The sequence below is a fragment of the Carcharhinus amblyrhynchos genome, chromosome 2, assembly GCF_965287045.1.
Source record: "Carcharhinus amblyrhynchos chromosome 2, sCarAmb.v2.hapA, whole genome shotgun sequence".
Lineage (NCBI taxonomy): Eukaryota > Metazoa > Chordata > Chondrichthyes > Carcharhiniformes > Carcharhinidae > Carcharhinus > Carcharhinus amblyrhynchos.
In genome coordinates this window covers 151,220,757-151,239,569 of record NC_137325.1, presented here as the reverse complement: position 1 = coordinate 151,239,569, position 18,813 = coordinate 151,220,757, and the positions used below count along the sequence as shown (strand labels likewise).

At 45.0% G+C, this 18,813-nt stretch overlaps 1 protein-coding gene across 1 annotated transcript in view; it reads right to left on the bottom strand.

Annotated features, from left to right (window-relative positions):
* Nucleotides 1-18,813, bottom strand: part of LOC145359643 (microtubule-actin cross-linking factor 1, isoforms 6/7-like) — a 163,427-nt gene that overhangs the window by 3,870 nt on the left and 140,744 nt on the right. Inside the window, exon 13 of the mRNA XM_080214354.1 lies at nt 5,053-5,164. Coding sequence (XP_080070480.1) covers nt 5,053-5,164 — 112 coding nt within the window. The remainder of the gene's footprint in view (nt 1-5,052; nt 5,165-18,813) is intronic.

Sequence of the window (18,813 nt, the reverse complement as noted above, 5' to 3'; positions counted from 1 at the left end):
CACCACCTTATGGTGGCACATTGGTTAGCCTCACAGCACCGGAGACCTGGGTTTGATTCCCGGCTTGGGTCACTGTCTGTATGAAGTCTGTATGTTCTCCCTGTGTCTGTATGAGTTTCCTCCGGGTGTTCCGGTTTCCTCACACATTCTGAAAGACGTGCTGGTTCGGGGCATTGACCCGAATAGGTGCCGGAATGTGGCAACTGCGGGAATTTCACAGAAACTTCAATGCAACGTTAATGTAAGGCTAACTTGTGACTCATAAATAAACCTTACTTTTACTTTACCTCGCATTTATCTAAATAAAACTCCATCTGCCATTCAATAGCCCACTGGCCCAATTGATCAAGATCCTGTTGCAATCTGAGACAACCTCCTTCACTGTCCACTATGTCACTAATCTTGGTGTCATCTGCAAACTTACCAACCATGCCCCTTATATTGTCATCCAAATCATGAATATAAATGACAAATTATTGGACCCAGCATTGATCTCTGAGGCACACCGCTGGTCAAAAGCCTCCAGTTTGAAAAACAATCATCTACAACCACCCTCTGTCTTCTGTCATCAAGCCAATTTTGTATCCATTTAGATACCTCACCCTGGATCCCACCAGATTTAACTTTATGCAACAACCTACCATGCGGTACCTTGTCAAAGGCCTTGCTAAACTCCATGTAGACAATATCAACTGCACTGTCCTCATCTACCTTCTTGATTACCCCTTCAAAAAATTCAACCAAATTTGAGAGACATGATTTTCCACTCACAAAGCCATGATGATTGCCCATAATCAGTTCCTGCCTCTCCAAATGTCTGTAGATCCTGTCTCAGTGGAAAAAGCCTGCTTGCATTCACTCTATCTATACCCATCATAATTTTATACACCTCTATCAAATCTCCCCTCATTCTTCTACGGTCCTTGTGAACCTTCTCTGCACTCTTTCAACCTTATTAATGTCCTTCCTGTAATTAGGTGACCAAAACTGCACACAATACTCAATTCAGCCTCACCAATGCCATATAAAACCTCACCATAACATTCCAACTCTTATACTCAATACTTTGATTTATAAAGGCCAATGTTCCAAAAGCACTCTTTACGACCCTATCTACCTGCGACGCCACTTTTAGGGAATTATGTTTCTGTATTCCCAGATCCCTCTGTTCTACTACACTCTTCAGTGTCCTACCATTTCCAAAGTGCAATACCTCACTCTTGTCTGCATTAAACTCCATCTGTCATTTTTTAGCCCATTTTTCTAGCTGGTCCAAATCCTTCTGCAAGCTTTGAAAACCTTCCTCATTGTCCACTAACCTCCAATCTTTGTATCGTCAGCAAGTTTGCTGATCCAATTTACCACATTGTCATCCAGATCATTGATATAGATGACAAACAACAATGGACCCAGCACTTATCCCTGTGGCACACCACTCATTAAAAAGTCTGACAACACCAGGTTTTAGTCCAACCGATTTATTTGATAGTAAACGCACAAGCTTTCGGGGTTAGTCCCTTCGTCAGGTGAATGGAGAGTTCTGGCCTCAGACAGAGCATATAAAGCACACGTGCGCTTTATATGCTCTGTCTGAGGCCAGAACTCTCCATTCACCTGACGAAGGGACTAACCCCGAAAGCTTGTGCGTTTACTATCAAATAAATCGGTTGGACTAAAACCTGGTGTTGTCAGACTTTTTACTGTGTTTACGCCAGTCCAACGCCGGCATACCCACATCATGCACACCACTCATCACAGGCCTCCACTCAGAGAAGCAATCCTCCACTACCATTTGTTGGCTTCTTCCATTGAGCCAATGTCTTATCCAATTGACTACCTCTCCATGTATACCTAGCGACTGAACCTTCCTAACTAACCTCCCATGTGGCACCTTGTTAAAGGCCTTGCTGAAGTCCATGTAGACAACATCCACCGCCTTCCCTTCATCCACTTTCCTGGTAACCTCCTCGAAAAACTCTAACAGATTAGTTAAACATGACCTACCATGCGCAAAGTCATATTGACTCTCCCTAATAAGTCCCTGTCCATCCAAATATTTGTAGATCCTATCTCATAGTGCTCGTTCCAATAATTTACCTACTATTGACGTAAAGCTTACAGGCCTATAATTTCCCAGATTACTGTTTGAGCCTTTTTTAAACAACGGAACCACATGAGCTACCCTCCAACCATCTGGCACCTCACCCGTGGAAACTGACATTTTAAATATATCTGCCAGGGCCCCTGCAATTTCAACACTAGTTTCCTTCAAGGTCTGAGGGAATACCCTGTCTGGTCCTGGGGATTTATCTGCTCTGATTTGCCTCAAGACAGCAAGCACCTCCTCCCCTTTAATCTGTACAGGTTCCATAATCTTCCTACTTGTTTGCCTTATTTCCACAGACTCCATGCCAGTTTCCTTAGTAAATACGGATGCAAAAAATCCATTTAATATCTCCCCCATTTCTTTTGGTTCCATACAAAGCCAACCACTCTGATCTTCAGGAGGACCAATTTTATCTCTTACTATCTTTTTGCTCTTCATATACCTGTAGAAGGTCTTAGGATTATCCTTCACCTTGACTGCCAAAGCTAATGGATAGTAAGGGCGTGGAATGCCTGCCTGCAGCAGTTGTGGACTCTCCAACTTTAAGGACGTTCAAATGGTCAATGGATAGGCACATGGATAACATTGGAATAGTTTAGGTTAGAGGGTCATTAGATTGGTTCCACTGGTCAGCGCAACATCGAGGGCCGAAGGGCCTGTACTGCACTGTAATGTTCTATGTTCTACCTTATGTCTTCTTTTAGCCCTCCTGATTTCTTTCTTAAGCAGTTTCTTGCACTTTTTATACTCCTCAAGCATCTTATTTGCTCCCTGTTGCCTATACATGTCATACATCTCTCTCTTCTTCTTTATCAGAGTTCCAAATCCCTCGAGAACCAAGGTTCCTTATTCGTATTCACTTTGCTTTAATCCTGACAGGAACATACAAACTCTGCACTCTCAAAATTTCTCCTTTGAAGGCCTCCCACTTACCAATCACATCCTTGCGAGAGAACAGCCTGTCCCAATCTACGCTTTTTAGATCCATTCTCATTTTTTCAAATTTGGCCTTTTTCCAGTTTAGAACCTCAACCTGAGGGCTAGATCTATCTTTATCCACGATCAAATTTAAACTAATGGCATTATGGTCACTGGAACCAAAGTGTTCCCCTAGACACACTTCCGTCACTTGTCCTAACTCATATCCGAATAGGAGATCTAATATTGCATCCTCTCTAGTTGGTACCTTTTTATGTTGATTTAGAAAATTTACCAACTCCACATCGTCTAGACCTTTAACAGGAGGGGAGTCCCAAGCTATATGCGAAAAATTAAAATCCCCTGCTACCACAACTTTATGTTTCTGGCAGTTGGCTGCTCTCTCTCTGCAGCTTTGCTCCTCCAATTCTCACTGACTATTGGGTGGTCTACAATACAACCCATTAATTTGGTCATACCTTTCCCATTTCTGAGCTCCACCCATACGGCCTTGGTAGACAAGCCCTCTAATCTGTCCTACCTGAGCACTGCTGCAACATTTTCCCTGACTGACAATGCCACCCCCGCCACCCTCCCCCCCCCCCCCCACCTTTCACCCCTCCGCCTCTATCACGTCTGAAACATTGGAACCCCAGGAGCATTGAGCTGCCAGTCCTGCCCCTCCTGTAGCCATGTTTCACTAATGGCTATAATGTCATAATTCCATGTAGGATGGGAATAGAAGGATATGGTCCCCAGAAGGATTCTAGTTAAGTTGGGCGGCATGGTCGGTGCAGGCTTGAAGGGTCAAAGAACAAAGAACAACACAGCCCGGGAAACAGGCCCTTTGGCCCAAGGAGCCCGTGCCGCCATTTTAACATTATGAGTCCCCCCTCCACCCATGACCCTTGTCTATGCTTATGGCATCCCACATTGAGGGAAGACTAATTTAGGGACAACTTGTTACACCAATCAGCCTAACAGCACATCTTTGGGGTGTGGGAGGAAACCGGAGCACCCAGAGAAAACCCAAGCAAGCACGGGGAGAATGCGCAAACTCCCGCAGACACTGGCCCAAATCCATGTATCTGCACAGCAAACGTGATAGTCACTGAGCTGTCATGTTGCCCAGCATCTGGTCCAGTTTAAGCGTACACTAACAACGTGAAGTACTAGGCTACTCTTGAAACAACCAAGAGCAGCCCTTGCAAGACCCATCGCGTGTATGCCACTTGTTGGACAACAAGGCGGACCGGAGCACTTGTGGATTAAAAGAGAAAAACATCAATACCATAAGGGTCGAAGGGCCTGTTCCTGTGCTGTAATTTTCTTTGTTCTTTGTTCCAAACAAAGGAACAACATTGGTTATTCTTCACTCCTCTGGAACTCGCCTGTGGTCAAAGAGGATGTGAAGATATCTGCTATCTGTTTCAGGTCTCCTCTCAATCTTTGCTGCTCCAAAGAAAACTGCCGCAGCCTATCCAAACTTTCCTCATAGCTCTGACCCTCCAACCCAGGAAGCATCCAGGAAAATCTCTGCATCCAACCCAGTGCAATGACCTCCTCCCTATAATGTGATGACCAGAACTGCATGTAATACTGTAGCTGTGGCCACACCAGCATTTTATACAGTTCCATGTAATCTCCCTGCCCTTTATTCCACATCTCAGCCAATTAAGACAAGAATCCTGTCCACCTTCTTAACTAACTTCCTTCAGGGATCAATGGATATTCACTCCAAGGTCCCTCTGATTCTTTTGTTGTCCCCTGTGTGCCACTGTGACCTCCACCCCTAGCCCAAGGGGTAGGGAGAGAAAACGGGAGTGTGAAGTTGAAAGTGTATAATTAGTCATGCTCATACTGAATGGTGGCATAGGCTCAAGGGGCCAAATGGCCAATTCCTGCACCTATTTTCTACGTTTCTATCCTCACTTTTGCCCCATTGTGACCTGCTCCTCATGCTTGCCCTTGAGTACCCTTTCCCCTTCATTTTCCCCCTCCTGCTCCACCCCAAATGTTGTACGTACCTGATGTGGTCGACATTCCTATTCTGAATTCACTATCTTTTGACAGAATAGAACTGCAAGACTGAGGCCTGGAGTATGATCGACCTCTCAGCTGACTCCTCCATATAACGGACTGGAAAGACATAAGTGACAGATTCTTAATTTGGATAGCGTCTCCAAGTCTCCAAAATGACTCCCCTGCCCTGGAGGAAAAGAGCTTGGTTATTCACCTTATTATGCCCCTCATGATTTTCTAAACCTTTAGAAGGTCACCCCTCATTCTCCTACACTCCAGGGACAAAAAGTCCCGGCCTATCCAGCCTCTCTTTATGATTCAAACCTTCCAGTCCCGGGAACATCTTTGTAAATCTTTTTTGCACCCTTTCCGGTTTAATAACATCCTTCCTATAGCAGGGCGAACAAAAGTGTACACAATACTCCAAATGTGGCCTCATCAGTGTTTTGTACAGTTGTAACATAACATCCCAGCTCCTGTACTCAGTGCTCTGATCGATGAAGGCAAGTGTACCAAACACCTTCTTCACCGCCCTGTCTACCCTGTGATGCCAATTTCAAGGAATATCTACCTGCACCCCTCGATGTCTCTCTGTTCGACAACACTCCCCAAGCCCCTACCATTAATTAAGTCCTGCCCTGGTTTGTCTTACCAAAGTACAACACCTTGCAATTATCTGAATTAAACTCTATCTGCCATTCGTCAGCCCACCGGCCCAAATGATCAAGATCTCGTTGTAATCTGAGATAACTTTCTTCATTATCCAATATATCACCAATCTTGGTGTCATCTGCAAATGTACTAACCATGCCACTGATATTCTCTTCCAAATTGTTTATATGAATGACAAAAGAGTGGACCTCTTATACATCCTCTATCACGTTGAAACATCAATATCCTGCAACGTTAAGCTGCCAGTCCACTCTCTCTCTCTCTCAGCCAAGTCTCAAAATAGCTACAACACCATAGTTATACTAATCCAAACTCTAAGGTCATCTGCCTTATCTGCTATACTTTTTACGTCAAAATAAATTCACTTCAGATCGAATACTATTTCTAATTTTCTTTGTAAAGCCATGGTTTGGCTTTTCCCAATTCATTTTTGCACCAGACAGGAATTAACAGTTGCTGTAGTTTACCCATGCACTCATTGAATGTTCGCCATTGCATATCCACCATCATCCCTTTAAGTAACATTTCTCAATCTATCAGAGCCAAATCATGCCTCATGTCCTCGCAGTTTCCTTTATTAAGATTCAGGACCCTAGTCTCAGAATTAACTATATTAGTTTAGTTTGTAGTTCATTTATTAATGTCACAAGTAGGCTTATGTTAACACTGCAATGAAGTTACTGTGAAAATACCCCAATCTCCACACTCTGGCACCTGTTCAGTTACATTGAGGGAGAATTTAGCATGGCCAATGTTCCTAAACAGCATGTTTTTCAGACTGTGGGAGAAAACCGACACACCTGGGGGAACCCACGCAGACAGGCAAAACGTGCAGACTCCACATAGACCCAAGCCAGGAATCGAACCCAGGTCCCCTGGCGCTGGGAGGCAGCAGTGCTAACCACTGTGCCACCGTGCTGCCCACTTCACCTTGATGAAAAATTCTATTATGTTGTAGTTGCTCATCCCCTTCAAATAACTAGATTGTAATTATTCTCTTACTCAGTCTCGGATTGCCCATTCTCTAGTTGGAGTCTAAGAAGTAATAGGCTCTGAATTGAAGAGCTACAGGGAAAGAAATGAAGCAAAGTGGGCACAAGAGGCACCTCAAAGATCTGAGAAGACAGCTAAAGGCTGGTAACACAGCACTAGGAAGCTGTTGAGGCAGCAATGTTGTGCTTGGCATATCCAAAGCTCTGAGATTGTGCATGGAAAGTGAAGTTTGAGTGTATTTGGAGATCCGGGGATAGCAATCTCTGTATAAAATCTGGCAAAGATCAACAAATTTGTGCAGAACTCCCAGGAAGAACTTGAAGCAATAAAGATTTCTCAGTCAAGGAAGGACAAAGGGGGAGGAATTCAGAAATGTCCTGCTGTTCTGTCATAAGAATCCGGACAACCTGCAACTGCCATAACTATGGAACTAATCAGAAACAAGAAATCTTCTGTCTCCAGCAAAAACCTGGTGACGTGCTGAATCCAGCTACAAAAGCCACCTCCAACTATTCAACTACAAATGCCAGCACAGTGGCTGAACACAGTTATTCAACTTCAACTCTTCACTGCTGACAAACATTCTTCAGTGACAATCTATGGGTCCATAATGAGATCCTAAACAATTGACCAGAATTTAATCTTTATAATATTCTTTTATCCTTATTTGCATTCAGTCTTTGGATGTATTTAATTTTACTAGTGGCACAGTGGTTAGCACTGCTGCCTCACAGCATCAGGAACCCGGGTTCAATTCTGGCCTCAGGTCACTTTCTGTGTGAAGTTTGCACATTCTCCCCGTGTCTGCGTGGGCTTTCTCTGGATGGTCCAGTTTCCTCCCACAGTACAAAGATGAGCGGGTTATGTTGACTGGCCATGCTAAATTAACCCTAGTGTCAGGGATTAGTTGGGTAAATATGTGGAGTTATGGGATTAGAGCCGTTGGTGCAGATTCGATAGGCCGAATGGCCTCCTTTTGCACTGTAAAGATTCTATGATTCTATAGAATCGTAGAATCACACAGCACAGAAGAGGACCTTTGGCCCGTCGAGTCTGCACCAACACGTTAGAAACACCTGAACTCCCACTTCATCCCATCTGCCACCACTTGGCCCATAGCCTTGAAAGTTACGATGTGCCAAGTGCTCATCCAGGTATATTTTAAAAAATGCGAGGCATTCCACCTCCACCGTCCTCCCAGGCAGTGGATTCCAGACCATCACCACCCTCTGGGTAAAAAGGCTTTTCCTCACATCCCCCCAAAACAGGTAAAACAGATGAACAGAGAGTTGGATTACTGGATGGAATTATGATCATATTGCAATTTCGGAGACATTGTTAAAGAAGGGACAGGACTGGAATTTAATGCGGAGAAGTGTGAGGTAATTCACTTTGGTAGGAGCAACAGATGTGTCGAGTATAGGGCTAACGGGAGGACTTTGAATAGTGTGGATGAACAGAGGGATCTAGGTGTGTGTGTACATAGATCCCTGAAAGTTGGGAATCAAGTAGATAAGGTTGTTAAGAAGGCGTACGGTGTCTTGGCGTTTATTGGTAGGGGGATTGAATTTAGGAGTCGCAGTGTAATGTTGCAACTGTACACTACTCTAGTGCGGCCGCACTTGGAGTACTGTGTGCAGTTCTGGTCCCCGCATTACAAGAAGGATGTGGAGGCGTTGGAGAGGGTGCAGAGGAGGTTTACTAGGATGGTGCCTGGTATGGTGGGGAGGTCCTATGAGGAGAGACTGAGGGATTTAGGGTTGTTTTCGTTGGAAAGAAGGCGGCTAAGAGGGGATCTTATTGAAACATATAAGATGATTAGAGGTTTAGATAGGGTGGATAGTGATAGCCTTTTTCCTCGGATGGAGAAAGCTAGCACGAGGGGGCATGGCTTTAAATTAAGGGGGGGTAGCTACAGGACGGATGTCAGGGGTAGGTTCTTTACCCAGCGGGTGGTGAAGGATTGGAATGCCCTGCCTGCTGCAGTTGTAAATGCGTCTAGTTTGGGGGCGTTTAAGAGATCTCTGGATAGGTTTATGGACGAAAAGGGATTGGTATAGGCTAGTGGGTCATTGTTTTTGTAACTGGTCGGCGCAACATCGTGGGCCGAAGGGCCTGTTCTGCGCTGTAATGTTCTATGTTCTATGTTCTATGACTGGCAGCTTAACATTCCGGGATACCATTGTTTTAGACTTGATTTGATTTATTATTGTCACATGTATTGGGATACAGTAAAAAGTATTGTATCTTGCATGCTGTACAGACAAGAACATAAAAACATAAGAACATAAGAGATAGGAGCAGGAGTAGGCCATCTAGCCCTTCGAGCCTGCCCTGCCATTCAATAAGATCATGGCTGATCTGAAGTGGATCAGTTCCACTTTCCCGCTTTCTCCCCATAACCCTTAATTCCCTTGTCTGTCAGAAACCTATCTACCCGTGACTTAAATATATTCAGCAAGGTAGCCTCCACCACTTCAACGGGCAGAGAATTCCAGAGATTCACCACCCTTTGAGTGAAAAAGTTCCTCCTCAACTCCGATCTAAACGGCCCCTCCCTTATTTCGAGGCTGTGCCCTCTAGTTCTGCTATCCTTTCTAAGTGGGAAGAATCTCTCTACCTCTACCCCACCTAGCCCCTTCATTATCTTATATGTCTCTATAAGATCCCCCCTCAGCCTTCTAAGCTCCAACGAGTACAGACCCAGTCTATTCAGTCTCTCTTCATAGGCCAACCCCCTCATCTCCGGTATCAGCCTAGTGAACCTTCTAAAGTATACTATTCATAGAAAAGGGAAGGAGAGAGTGCAGAATGTAATGTTAAAGTCATAGCTAGGGTGTGAGAAAGATCAACTTAATGTGAGATAAGTCCATTTAAACATCTGATGGCAGCAGGGAAGAAGCTGTTCTTGAGTCGATTGGTATGTGACTTCAGACTTTTGTATCTTTTTCTCAATGGAAGAAGGTGGAAGAGGTAATGTCTGGGGTGTGTGGGGTCCTTGATTATGCTGGCAGCTTTTCTGAGGCAGCAGGAAGTATGGACAGAGTCAATGGATGGGAGGCTAGTTTGAATGATGGACTGGGTTTCGTTCACAACCTTTTGTAGCTTCCTGCTATCTTGGGTAGAGATGGAGTCATAACAAACTGTGATACAACCAGAAAGAATGCTTTCTATGGTGCATCTAAAGAAGTTGGTGAGAATCACAGCTGACATGCCAAATTTCCTTAGTCTCCCAAGAAAGTAAATGCATTGGTGGGCTTTCTTAACTATAGTGTTAGCATGGGGGGACCAGGACAAGTTGTTAATGATCTGGACACCTACAAACTTGAAGCTCTTGACCACTTCTACTTCATCCCCATTGATGTAGATAGGGGCATGTTCTTCATTACGCTTTCTGAAGTCGATGAAAGTTTTTTCGTTGGTTAAGAGGAAAAAGGAGGCTTATGTTCGGATGAGACATGAGGGCTCGGGTAGTGCACTAGAAAACTTTAGATTGGCTAGGAGGGAGTTGAAGAGTGAGCTAAGAAGGGCTAAAAGAGGACATGAGAAGACTTTGGCTGATAGGGTTAAGGAGAATCCTAAGGCGTTCTATAGGTATGTTAAGAACAGAAGGTTGGTTAGGGCAAGATTAGGGCCAGTTATAGACAGCAGAGGGAAGTTATGTGTGGAACCGGAGGAGATTGGAGAGGCATTGAACCAATATTTCTCTTCGGTGTTCACGCAAGGGGACATGGATATAGCTGAGGAGGACACTGGATTGCAGGGGAGTAGAATTGACAGTGTTGCAGTTGATAAGGAGGATGTGCTAGATATTCTGGAGGGTCTGAAAATAGATAAGTCCCCTGGTCCGGATGGGATTTACCCCAGGATTCTCTGGGAGGCAAGAGAAGTGATTGCAGAGCCTCTGGCTCTGATCTTCAGGTCGTCGTTGGCCTCTGGTATAGTACCGGAAGATTGGAGGTTAGCGAATGTTGTCCCATTGTTTAAGAAGGGGAACAGAGACTTCCCCGGGAATTATAGACCGGTGAGTCTCACTTCTGTTGTGGGCAAGGTTTTAGAAAAAATTATTCGGGATAGGATTTATAGTTATTTGGAGAGTAAAGAATTGATTGGAGATAGTCAGCATGGTTTTGTGGCGGGTAGGTCGTGCCTTACTAACCTTATTGAGTTTTTTGAGAAAGTGACCAAAGAGGTGGATGGGGGTAAGGCAGTGGACGTGGTGTATATGGATTTTAGTAAGGCGTTTGATAAGGTTCACCATGGTAGGCTTCTGCAGAAAATGCAGATGTATGGGATTGGGGGTGATCTAGGGAATTGGATCAGGAATTGGCTAGCGGATAGGAGACAGAGGGTGGTGGTTGATGGTAAATATTCATCATGGAGTTCGGTTTCGAGTGGTGTGCCTCAGGGATCTGTTTTGGGGCCACTGCTGTTTGTAATTTTTATTAGTGATCTGGATGAGGGTATAGTTGGGTGGATTAGTAAGTTTGCTGATGACACCAAAGTCGGAGGTGTGGTAGATAGTGATGAAGGGTGTCATAGTTTGCAGGAAGACTTAGACAGGTTGCAGAGCTGGGCCGAGAGGTGGCGGATGGAGTTTAATGCGGAGAAGTGTGAGGTAATTCACTTTGGTAGGAATAACAGATGTGTCAAGTATAGGGCTAACGGGAGGACTTTGAATAGTGTGGATGAGCAGAGGGATCTAGGTGTATGTGTACATAGATCCCTGAAAGTTGGGAGTCAAGTAGATAAGGTTGTTAAGAAGGCATACGGTGTCTTGGCGTTTATTGGTAGGGGGATTGAATTTAGGAGTCGCAGCGTCATGTTGCAACTGTACACAACTCTGGTGCGGCCGCACTTGGAGTACTGTGTGCAGTTCTGGTCCCCACATTATAGGAAGGATGTGGAGGCTTTGGAGAGGGTGCAGAGGAGGTTTACCAGGATGTTGCCTGGTATGGAGGGGAGGTCCTATGAGTAGAGGCTGAGGGATTTGGGGTTGTTTTCGCTGGAAAGAAGGCGGCTAAGAGGGGATCTTATTGAAACATATAAGATGATTAGAGGTTTAGATAGGGTGGATAGTAATAGCCTTTTTCCTCGGATGGAGAAAGCTAGCACGAGGGGGCATGGCTTTAAATTAAGGGGTGGTAGTTATAGGACGGATGTCAGGGGTAGGTTCTTTACCCAGAGGGTGGTGAGGGATTGGAATGCCCTGCCTGCTGCAGTTGTAAATGCGCCTAGTTTGGGGGCGTTTAAGAGATCCGTGGATAGGTTTATGGACGAAAAGGGATTGGTTTAGGTTAGTGGGTCATTGTTTTGTAACTGGTCGGCGCAACATCGTGGGCCGAAGGGCCTGTTCTGCGCTGTAATGTTCTATGTTCTATGTTCTATGACAATTTTCTTCATTTTGTTGACATTGAGGGAGAGATTATTGTCATCGCACCACATTCTCTATGTCTTTCTTGCACTGAGCTGTATCTACGAATATGAGTCTGACTTAGGTGTTATCTAGGTGTTACAGGGTTGAGTTCAGGGCCAGGGAGATGGAGTCTGCTGTGGACCTGTTGCGGAGGTGGGCAAACTGTATTGGATCCAGGCAGTCCAGTAGGCTGGAAATGATTTGTGCCATGGCTAACCTTTCGAAGCACTTCATAATGATGGATGTCAGAGCCACCGGCCGATAGTCATTAAGGCACACTGCTTTTTTTTTAGGTACTGGGATGTTGGTGGTCTTCTTGAAACAGATAGGGACCTCAGATTGTGTAAAGAGAGGTTAAAGATGTCTGCTTGACAGAAGGGGAAACAAAAAGGGTGGGGGGATTGCATTGCTGATTAGGGAGCACATCACGGCTGTGTTGAGGAAGGACATTTGGAGGGATCCTGCGGTGAGGCATTAGAGAAACATAGGAACATTCGGCCCTTGGAGCCTGCACCACCATTCATTTTGACCATGGCTGATCATCAGATTCAATATCCTGATACCCCCTCCTCCCCATATTCCTTGATCCCTTTAGCCCTTCGAGCTATATCTAATTTCTTCTTGAAATTGCACAATATTTTGGCCTCAGCTACATTCTGTGGGACTGAATTCCACACACTCACCACGTCTGGGTGAAGAAACTCCTCCTCTTGGATCAGGAATTGGCTATCAGATAGGAGACAGAGGGTGGTGGTTGATGGTAAATATTCATCATGGAGTTCAGTTACGAGTGGTGTGCCTCAGGGATCTGTTTTGGGGCCACTGTTGTTTGTAATCTTTATTAATGATCTGGATGAGGGTATAGTTGGGTGGATTAGTAAATTTGCTGATGACACCAAAGTCGGAGGTGTGGTAGATTGTGAGGAAGGGTGTCATAGTCTGCAGGAAGACTTAGAAAGGTTGCAGAGCTGGGCCGCGAGGTGGCGGATGGAGTTTAATGTGGAGAAGTGTGAGGTAATTCACTTTGGTAGGAGCAACAGATGTGTTGAGTATAGGGCTAACGGGAGGACTTTGAATAGTGTGGATGAACAGAGGGATCTAGGTGTATGTGTACATAGATCCCTGAAAGTAGGGAATCAAGTAGATAAGGTTGTTAAGAAGGCGTACGGTGTCTTGGCGTTTATTGGTAGGGGGATTGAATTTAGGAGTCGCAGCGTCATGTTGCAACTGTACACTACTCTGGTGCGGCCGCACTTGGAGTACTGTGTGCAGTTCTGGTCCCCACATTACAAGAAGGATGTGGAGGCTTTGGAGAGGGTGCAGAGGAGGTTTACTAGGATGTTGCCTGGTATGGTGGGGAGGTCCTATGAGGAGAGACTGAGGGATTTAGGGTTGTTTTCATTGGAAAGAAAGCGGCTAAGAGGGGATCTTATTGAAACATATAAGATGATTAGAGGTTTAGATAGGGTGGACAGTGATAGCCTTTTTCCTCGGATGGAGAAAGCTAGCACGAGGGGGCATGGCTTTAAATTAAGGGGGGGTAGCTACAGGACGGATGTCAGGGGTAGGTTCTTTACCCAGAGGGTGGTGAGGGATTGGAATGCCCTGCCTGCTGCAGTTGTAAATGCGCCTAGTTTGGGGACGTTTAAGAGATCTGTGGATAGGTTTATGGACGAAAAGGGATTGGTATAGGCTTGTGGGTCATTGTTTTTGTAACTGGTCGGCGCAACATCGTGGGCCGAAGGGCCTGTTCTGCGCTGTAATGTTCTATGTTCTATGTTCACCTCAAATTCTAAAAGTTTACCCTTTATTGTCAAACTATGATCCTTATTTATAGGCTCCCCCACCATTGGGAACATTCTTTCTGAATTTACTCTATGTTGTTCCTTTATTTGAGAAGGGTAGCAAGAATAATAAGAAACATAAAAACTAGAAACAGGAGTAGGCCATCTGGTGCCTTGCGCCTGCTCCGTCATTCAATAAGATTATGGCTGTTCTTTTTGTGGACTCAGCTCAACTTACCCACCCACTCACCAAAACCCTTAATTCCTTTACTTTTCAAAAATTTATCTATCTTTGCCTTAAAAATATTCAATGAGGTAGCCTCAACTGCTTCACTGGGCAGGGAATTCCACAGATTCATAACCGTTTGTGTGAAGAAGTTCATAGAACATAGAACATTACAGCGCAGAACAGGCCCTTCGGCCCACGATGTTGCGCCGACCAGTTACAAAACAATGACCCACTAACCTAAACCAATCCCTTTTCATCCATAAACCTATCCACGGATCTCTTAAACGCCCCCAAACTAGGCACATTTACAACTGCAGCAGGCAGGGCATTCCAATCCCTCACCACCCTCTGGGTAAAGAACCTACCCCTGACATCCGTCCTATAACTACCCCCCCTTAATTTAAAGCCATGCCCCCTCGTGCTAGATTTCTCCATCCGAGGAAAAAGGCTATCACTATCCACCCTATCTAAACCTCTAATCATCTTATATGTTTCAATAAGATCCCCTCTTAGCCGCCTTCTTTCCAGCGAAAACAACCCCAAATCCCTCAGTCTCTCCTCATAGGACCTCCCCTCCATACCAGGCAACATCCTGGTAAACCTCCTCTGCACCCTCTCCAAAGCCTCCACATCCTTCCTGTAATGTGGGGACCAGAACTGCACACACTACTCCAAGTGCGGCCGCACCAGAGTTGTGTACAGCTGCAACATAACGCTGCGACTCCTAAATTCAATCCCCCTACCAATAAACGCCAAGACACCGTATGCCTTCTTAACAACCTTATCTACTTGATTTCCAACTTTCAGGGATCTATGTACACGTACACCTAGATCCCTCTGCTCATCCACACTATTCAAAGTCCTCCCGTTAGCCCTATACTCGACACATCTGTTATTCCTACCAAAGTGAATTACCTCACACTTCTCCACATTAAACTCCATCCGCCACCTCTCGGCCCAGCTCTGCAACCTGTCTAAGTCTTCCTGCAAACTACGACACCCTTCCTCACTATCTACCACACCTCCAACTTTGGTGTCATCAGCAAATTTACTAATCCACCCAACTATACCCTCATCCAGATCATTAATAAAAATTACAAACAGCAGTGGCCCCAGAACAGATCCCTGAGGCACACCACTCGTAACCGAATTCCATGATGAATATTTACCATCAACCACCAACTCCTCAACTCAGCCCTAAATCTGCCTCCCCTTATTTTGAGGCTATGCCCCCTAGTTCTAGTTTCACCCACCAGTGGAAACAACTTCCCTGCTTCTATCTTATCTATTCCCTTCATAATGTTATATGTTTCTATAAGATCTCCCCTCATTCTTCTGAATTCCAATGTGTATAGCCTCAGTCTACTCAGTCTCTCCTCATAAATCAACCCTCTCAATTCCGGAAACAACCGAGTGAATCTCCTCTGCACCCTTTCCACTGCCAGTATATCTTTTCTCAAGTAAGAAGATCAAGCTGTACACAATAAATAATCCAGGTAATTATTGGCCGGTGAGCTTTACATCAGTGGTAGGGAAATTATTGGAGAGGATTCTTCAAGACAGGATTTATTCCCTCTTGGAAATAAGTGGAAATAAGTGGACATATTAGTGAGAGGCAACGTGGTTTTGTGAAGGGGAGGCCGTGTCTCACAAACTTGATCGAGTTTTTCAAGGAAGTGATGAAGATGATTGATGAAGGTAGGGCAGATGTTGTCTACATGGATTTCAGTAAGGCCTTTGACAATGTCCCTCATGGCAGACTGGTGTAGAAAGTGAAGTTGCATGGCATCAGAAGTGAGCTGGTGTCACTTCTGTGACACCAGCTGTGTCAACACAAAACTGGCTCAGTCAAAGAAGACAGGGTAGCAGTGGAAGTGTGCGTTCCTGAATGCAGGGCTAAGACAAGTGGTGTTCCTCAGGGTTCAGTGCTGGGACCTTTGCTGTTTGTAATATATATAAATGATTTGGAGGAAAATGTAACTGGATTGATTAGTAAGTTTGCGGATGATACATTGTGGATTTGCAGATAGCGATGAGGACCAAAAGAGGATACAGCAGGATATAGATCAGTTGGAGACTTGGGCAGAGAGGTGGCAGATGGAGTTTAATCCGGACAAATGTGAGGTAATGCATCTTGGTAGGTCTAATACAGATAGGAAATGTGCGGTAAATGCAGAACCATTAAGAGTATTGAAAAGGCAAAGGGATCTGAGTGTACAGGTGCACAGATCACTGAAAGTGGCAACGCAGGTGGAGAAGGTAGTCAAGAAGGCATACGGCATGCTTGCCTTCATCGGCCAGGGTAATGAGTTTAAAAATTGGCAAGTCATGTTGCAGCTTTATAGGACTTTAGTTAATCTGCACTTGGAATATAATGTTCAATTCTGGTCGCCACACTACCAGAAGGATGTGGAGGCTTTGGAAGGGGTACCAGAAAAGATATACCAGTACATTGCCTGGTATGGAGTCAGGTGATGAAGGGGCAAAGCCCTGAAAGCTAGTGGCATTTGCTGTCAAATAAACCTGTTGCACTTTAACCTGGTGTTGTGACACTTCTTACTGTGTTTACCCCAGTCCAACGCTAGCATCTCCACATCATTCTTTGACCGAGCCAGTTTTGTAGTCACATTGCCTGCTCACCGCTGATCCCATGCGATTTCACCTTCTACACCACTCTGCCATGAGGGACCTTGTCAAAGGCCTTACTGAAGTCCATGTACACAATATCTACTGCCCTACCCTCATCAATCATCTTTGTCACTTCCTCAAAAAACTCGATCAAGTTTGTGAGACACAACTTCCCTTTCACAAAATCATGTTATCTCTCATTAATACGTTCACAAGGTCAAGGTTCAACACAAATGTCAGGGGGACGTATTTTACACAGAGGATGATGGGGTCCTGGAATGCACTGCCAAGCAAGGTGGTTGAGGCGACACACTGGGATCATTTAAGACTTATCTAGATAGCCACATGAACAGACTGGGAATAGACGGGTACAAACAAATGATCTCGTTGGGCGCATGAGCGGTGCAGGCTTGGAGGGCTGAAGGGCATGTTCCTGTGCTGTACTGTTCTTTGTTCTTCGTATTTCCAAGAGGGAATAAATCCTGCCTTAAAGAATCCTCTCCAATAATTTTCCTACCACTGATGTAAGGCTCACCGGCCTGTAATTATCTGGCATGCCTGAAGATTGGAGAGTGGCAAATGTAGTGCCTTTGTTTAGAAAGGGCTGCAGAGGAAAGTCTGGGAACTACAGGCCAGTGAGCCTCACATCTGTGGTGGGCAAGTTGTTGGAAGATATTTTGAGAGACAGGATCTACAGGCATTTAGAGACACAAGGACTGATTAGGGACAGTCAGCATGGCTTTGTGAGTGGAAAATCATGTCTCACAAATTTAATTGAATTTTTGAAGGGGTAACCAAGAAGGTAGATGAGGTCAGTGCGGTTGATGTTGTCTGCCTGGACCTTAGCATGGCCTTTGAAAAGGTACCGCATGGTAGATTGTTGCATAAAGTTAAATCTCACGGGATCCAGGGTGAGGTATCTAAATGGATACAAAAGAGTGGTTATAGAGAGTTGTTTTTCAAACTGAAGGCCTGTGACCAGCAGTGTGCCTCAGGGATCAGTGCTGGGCCCACTGTTATTTATTATTTCTATTAATGATTTGGATGAAAATATAGGGGGCATGGTTGATATGTTTGCAGATGACACATAGATTGGTGGCATAGCGGACAGTGAAGAAAGTTACGAACAGCAAAGGGTCAAAAACTTTGCTGGGTGTATTCTATAGGCCACCCAATAGTGACAGGGAAGTTGAAGTGCAGATAGGGAAACAGATTCTGGAGAAATGTATTAATAACAGAGTTGTCGTGATGGGAGACTTCAATTTCCCAAACATCGACTGGAATATCCCTAGGGTAAGGGGTTTGGATGGGGAAGAGTTTGTTAGGTGTGTTCAGGAAGGTTTCCTGACACAGTATGTGGATGAGCCTACGAGGGGAGAGGCTGTACTTGACCTGGTACTGGCGTATGAACCAGGGCAGGTGATGGATCTCTCGGTAGGGGAGCATCTTGGGAGTGGTGACCATAATTTTATCTCCTTCACAATTGCATTGGAAAGAGATAGGATCAGGCAGGCTAGGAAGGTGTTTGTCTGGAGTAAGGGGAGATATGAAGAAGTCAGGAAGTTACTTGGACAAATAAACTGGAAGGAGGCGTTCTTAGGGAAAAGTACCGAAGGAAGGTGGCGGATATTCAAGGAATGTTTGTCTGGAGCTATGCGTGACAACGTTCCGATGAGACAAGGGGGTTTTGGTAGGTCGCGGGAACCGTGGTGCACGAAGGCTGTGTTGAACCTAGTCAGGAGGAAAGGGAAGGTGTACAAAAGGTTCAGGGAACTAGGAGAGGTTAAGGATCTTGAGGAGTATAAGGACTGTAGAAAGGAGCTTAAAAGGGAAATTAGGAGAGCCAGAAGGGGTCATGAGAAGACCTTGACAGGTAAGATTAAGGAGAATCCCAAGGCCTTTTATAAATATGTGAAAGGTAAAAGGATGAGAAGAGAAGGGATAGGACCTATAAAAGGTGAAGGGGGTAAGGTCTGTGTGGAACCAGAAGAAATGGCAGAAGTGCTTAATGAGTACTTTGCCTCAGTATTCACGGTGGAAGCTG